We start from the raw sequence: 5,694 nt of genomic DNA on the forward strand, positions 1-5,694 counted from the left end.
AAAAAGTTTTTAAATTTTTTTAAAAAAAACTGAAGTTTCGCTGAAGGAGAGAGAAAAAGAAAACGAAGAACAGAAAGAGGAAAGCGTAGAGAGAGATAGAGGAAAGCGTAGAGAGAGAAAGAAAATCCGGCCACTTCACCGCCGCTGTCGCCACCGGAACGACCGGAATCCGGCCACTCACACCTACTAACGCCCACCCCCTCCGTTCACTCCCACTCACGCGCACTCACGCCCACCCACGCCACCCCCTCCGTTCAAGCCCACTCACGCCCCTCCGTTCGCCGGCGGTGTGCAGCCACCACACCACCCTCCTTCCGGCAGCCGGATTTCCGCCACAACACCCTCAAATCCCGGTGAGTATTCCACTATCCCCCTTTGTTTTTGTTTTCAATTTAATTTTAATGTAAACCCTAACTTTTTCTAATTATGTTTTTTAATTTAATTTGTAACTAAATTTTATTATTTAATTACTTGTGTTTAGTGTAGTGTAGTTTAATTTATATTGCAATGTTAGAATTAGTTTAATTTTTAAGATATATTGCAATGTTAGAATTAGTTTAATGTATGTTAGTTTAGTTTAAAATATATGTTAGATTAGTTTATAATGTATGTTATTTTAGTTTAAAATATATGTTAGTTAGTTTATAATGTATGTTAGTTTAGTTTAAAATATATGTTAGATTAGTTTAAAATATATGTTAGATTAGTTTAAAATATATGTTAATTTAAAAATACATGTTAGTGTATGTATGTTTATTTGAATGTGGGTAATTGTGTGTTAATTATATGTGTTTCATCACTTGCTTTAAACTTGTTTAAATTAAACAATTATGGTATTCACATTGCACACTGTATCGTCTGCCTTTATGTGGCTCTCTTTAGTAGTTCATGCATGATGCATAGTAAATTCCTTAGTACGAGTAGACAATCATGAATTCAGATTTTCTTAGAAAACTAAGCTGTCATTTACTTGAACACTTCAACAAAATTCAACATTTACTGCCTAACTCTATCATTAATTGCTTTATAAATTTGTACTAATTAGAATCAAATGTATCATGTTCATTAATACTTCGACATAATATCTCACTGTCTTTTGAGGATAATTCTTGAAATTTCCCTTATTCAAAACACTATACATATATATATATCATCTCTCTTTTGAAGATTATACCGCGAATATGAAACATTTCATTCAATCAATCTCTAAGGCCATCAAGGTCTTTGAGTCCTTCCTGCCAAATTTAGAGTCTTATTAGTCCATTAGCAATGCTTGCTTAATGTTTAGTTTACTTGCATGATCATTGTTAACATTATTCCATTTGATAGCATGTAACATTATATATCTGTTTCTGTCAAAAAAAAAAAAAAAAAAAAAAAAAAACAGACATATATATGTTAGCTTCATTTGATAAAATTGATTTTTACAATTGACTGGATTATTTAGGCTAGTTGCTCATTTTGTGTACCTTATGTACTCCTGACAAATGTTTGCTGCATTTTCGATTCTGCAGTCGAGTTCAAATCAGAAACAATGAAACATGCTGCCATTTCTGCCCCCAGGGCCTCAAAACTGACCAGATATGCTAGTGCAAGTAATGCATCAGTAGACTCAACTACAGAAAGCAAGAAATGGTATATATGTAATTCATTTCTAATCATAATTCAGATGATCACATCTCTGACATAAGTTCTGTCTCTATTTGTGGTTTTAGCTTCAAAGGGCATGGTATGTTGGCACCTTTCACATCTGGGTGGCAAACAACCGAATTAGGTCCATTGGTGATAGATAAGTCTGAGGTGGATCCTTGTTCATCATACTTCTATTAACTGTATCATAGTTTCAAGAGACTGAAAGTTATATTGTTGTGCTAATACACTTATTTTCTTCCTGCAGGGTTGCTACGTGTATGATATCGATGGCAATAAGTATCTTGATTCTCTTGCAGGCCTGTGGTGCAATGCCTTAGGTACTGATTGATCTTAATATGATGAAGATATATACCTCAGTATCATTCATTTATGCTGATTTTGTTGTTACCTCGAATATATAGTTCTATTTTGTTGGTTGTGCTGCAACTATGTCTGATGCCTGGACTGAAACTTGCAGGAGGAAATGAAGCTCGACTTGTTGCTGCTGCGACTGCGCAGTTGAATAAATTGCCGTTCTATCATTCTTTCTGGAATAAAACTACCAAAGTGTCTTTAGTAAGTGCTGCATACAGAGTTCTTCACATTCAGAACATGTTACCTTTTGAGTTCTTACTCAGCATGTTATGATTAATAGTTTGATCTTGAGCTCTTTCATAGACTGTAGATTTGGAGTTTCAATATTAGGTTGTTTGATGTTCTTGTCAAGGTCTAATAAGTTAGGAAAGCAAGCCTGGTATTTGTTCTGTGCTCTTGACATCCTGCATCCAATTCGAGGAATTGTTTATAGTAATCATTTGGTCAATTCTGCAGGATCTTGCTGAGGAGCTTTTACAGACTTTTACAGCACGAAAAATGGCAAAAGCCTTTTTTGTAAATAGTGGATCAGAAGCTAATGATACTCAGGTAAGTAGTAACTAGTAAGTTCTCTGTGAAGTTTTGTGCTAACATACGCGTTATTTTGTTTATGAGTGTTATCTTGACACGAGGGTTAGGGAATTTTTTGTTTGTGTGCAGGTGAAGCTGGTTTGGTACTACAACAATGCCCTTGGAAGACCTAAGAAGAAAAAAATTATTGCTCGAATGAATTCGTTAATTTTCCATCTTATCTTGTGTAATATCTAATTTTCATTTTAAAGGAATTGATGAACTTTACCCTTTCATTCCTTACATTTGACAGATACCATGGTACAGTGTGCAATGTGAATACCATAATTGTTTAATTATATGTTAATATCATGTACCGTACTTGGTAGTTACGGCTACGTGTTGTATATATTTGAATTATGTTAGGGCGTGGACTTTTTGACTGAAATTATTTTAAATGCACGTATTTTATTAAACAGGATTGCATGAATACAGGTTCCAGGAAAACAAAACAAAATACAAAAAAATTAAACAGGATTGCAGGAATACAGGTTCCAGGAAAAAAAACAAAATACAAAAAAAAAAAAATTAAAATTACAATAACTTTGCGACGGAATGTAATTCCGTCGCAAAATGGAGTATTTTGCGACGCATTATTTTCCGTCGCACACATGCGACGGAAAATAATCCGTCGCAAAAAACTTCATTTTGCGACGGAATTACATTCCGTCGCAAAATTTGTGACGGACTATTCCGTCGCAAAAGAATCCATTTTGCGACGGAAATACATTCCGTCGCAAAATTTGTGACGGAATATTCCGTCGCAAAATGATTCCTCTTGCTACGGAATTTTCGTCGCAAATGTTGTTTTCAGCTACAACTACCTTTCCGTCGCAAAATCCGTCGCAATTCGTTTTGCGACGGATATTCCGTCACAAAAGGACTGTTTGCTACGAAAGTTCGAGCGACGCCATGCCTGTGACGGAAATCCGTCGCAAAGTCACTTTGCGACGGAATTTTGCCAGTTTGCGACGAATTATTTCCGTCGCAAAACGGCCCTTTTCTTGTTGTGAAACTCAATGAACATATTCATTCCAACAAATATGGACCAAAAAATTGATAAAAGAACATTTATCCTAATCCAAATGAACTTCATCTTCAACCTCCAAAAATAACACAAATTTTAAAAATTAAAAAAAAAATAATAATAATAAAATTTTACATTTTCTTTCAGTGATGAATTCGTTAAAAATGATTCAAGAACAAATATAATAATCTAAAAACATCATCATCAACAACAAAATTATGAAATATAAATTGAAAAAAATAATTAAAAACTACTTTCTCATTTGGTGGTGACAAAATCTAAAATTAAATACCAATTGTCAAAAACATCAATCTGCTGATCATCAAGTGCAAATCGACAATCATAGATCGTGACGAAATTCACCATGAGCCATCATTTTCTCTCTTAAAACTTTATTTCTTTGTCTTGAAATTTTATTTTCTCTCTAAAAATTCTCTATTTTTTCAAAAACTAATTATGAACAATTATGGATATGGAAAACTAAAATTATGGAAAGGAAATAACAAAAATCCTTCAAGCATAAATTTAGGAAGCTGACTTTTTTTTTTTTTTTTTTTGAATGACAATTTTCATTCAGGTGTACCATGAGCATGGTACACCCTGGTGTACAATGTAAATTTCACCCACTGCATGTCAAATATTCACCCCTCATTCCCACTTCCCACCACTACCTAAAATAAGTTTTTTAATAATTAAAATCATTTTTTTTAAAAAAATGTTAAAATAAAAATATAAAATATAAACCTATCACAATAAGACACGTGTCCAGTTGAACCTGTTTAACAGGTTAACGATTTTTATTCTCTTTTGAGCAGATGTATGTCAAAGGTCGTTTTATTCGAAAATAATCAAATGGTTGTTTTATTTTTGGAAGAGTGGTGAAAAGTCATATTATTTTTGACAATTTTTCCTATTATTATTATTTTAAAATATTTTTAAATAGCTGCTTATTTATTTTCACAAAAAGAAATATATATGTACTCCAATAATAAATTTATTGATTGAATAAGGTTATAACAAAATTGAAAGAACAACTACAGAAAAAAAAAGTAACTATAAAATAGTCAAATGTAATGTAATATTTATTTCTCGTTGATACCTTTCATTGTAAATTTTGTCTTTCCCACAATCATGTTGCCAAACGATCTTGAAAATGAGCCATTCGTTGACGTTCTTATTGACTTACAGAAGGAGTCACTAGGTCCTCAGATCCACTGTTAGCATCATCTTCGAGTTCGACATTTTTATCCGCATATTGTACAAACAAAGGATCTCCATCCTTTCACATTTTTATGAAATTGTGGATAGAACAGCATGCCAAAATTATATATTTTTGTCATTTTAAGTCATATAAAGGCATATCTCTGAGAATGAGAAATCTAGCTTTTAATACCGCAAAACATCTTTCAATAACATTCTGCAATGAAGAATGTGTATAATTAAATATTTCCTCTATAATCACGCAAATGATATTGTTCTCCACGCTATGCGGTGAAAGAAATCCTGGCATATTTATATAACCTGAGTCTACAAGATGATACTTTCTAGTAGGAGGCATAGGATACTTGGTCTTTTCTACATTTGTAATTGTTTCCCAAAAAATTCTTGAATCATTTGCCCAACCTTCCCATCCAGCCATCATAAATGTGAATTTATGTCAAATGAGCAAGCATACATTACATTCATCGTAGGCTTTTTTTTACTTTTCAACAATAGGGAATTTGATCATCTTGTGGAACACGTGCTGATACATGAGTTCCATTAATAGCTCCTATGCAATTCTATAATAAATCGTTAAATTTAAACTACATACATTAATTTATGTAAATACATAGATGATATGTAAAAATTAAAATTTAATGTCAAAAATTACCTTGAAAATCGGATAATATCTTGGGTTATTTTTTAATTTCTGGAGGTGTTTCATCAAATGCTTAAGGAATAATCCAATGCTTCGATAATAATGCAATAACATACAAAACCTTTCAAAAACGGCGGTGAGTAGATTCTAAGGAATGTTGGAATATATCAACTATAAGTCTGTGCCTCGAATTATGAGAAATAATAAGTTTGCGCTTATTATTATGGTT

The 5,694-nt window shown here is 32.6% G+C and overlaps 1 protein-coding gene across 1 annotated transcript; it reads left to right on the plus strand.

Annotated features, from left to right (window-relative positions):
- Nucleotides 1-206: 206 nt before the first annotated feature.
- On the plus strand, nucleotides 207-2,909 carry LOC145567522 (putative gamma-aminobutyrate transaminase 3, mitochondrial). Its single transcript, XM_081626820.1, has 7 exons — nucleotides 207-353; nucleotides 1,515-1,635; nucleotides 1,716-1,800; nucleotides 1,898-1,970; nucleotides 2,111-2,208; nucleotides 2,464-2,556; nucleotides 2,668-2,909. Exons 2-7 carry the CDS (start codon nucleotides 1,535-1,537, stop codon nucleotides 2,773-2,775), a joined length of 558 nt encoding a protein of 185 aa, XP_081482946.1. The 5' UTR covers nucleotides 207-353; nucleotides 1,515-1,534; the 3' UTR covers nucleotides 2,776-2,909.
- Nucleotides 2,910-5,694: the final 2,785 nt, after the last annotated feature.

This window comes from Chenopodium album, chromosome 11, assembly GCF_948465745.1.
Source record: "Chenopodium album chromosome 11, dcCheAlbu1.1, whole genome shotgun sequence".
NCBI lineage: Eukaryota > Viridiplantae > Streptophyta > Magnoliopsida > Caryophyllales > Amaranthaceae > Chenopodium > Chenopodium album.

What these genes read in the sequence shown, in the direction of transcription:
- LOC145567522 (XM_081626820.1), top strand. Translation starts at nt 1,535, where the DNA reads ATGAAACATGCTGCCATTTCTGCCCCCAGGGCCTCAAAACTGACCAGA. An exon ending in AAACTACCAAAGTGTCTTTA is followed by an intron (nt 2,209 to 2,463) that starts GTAAGTGCTGCA and finishes TCAATTCTGCAG; the next exon opens with GATCTTGCTGAGGAGCTTTT. An exon ending in CAGAAGCTAATGATACTCAG is followed by an intron (nt 2,557 to 2,667) that starts GTAAGTAGTAAC and finishes GTTTGTGTGCAG; the next exon opens with GTGAAGCTGGTTTGGTACTA.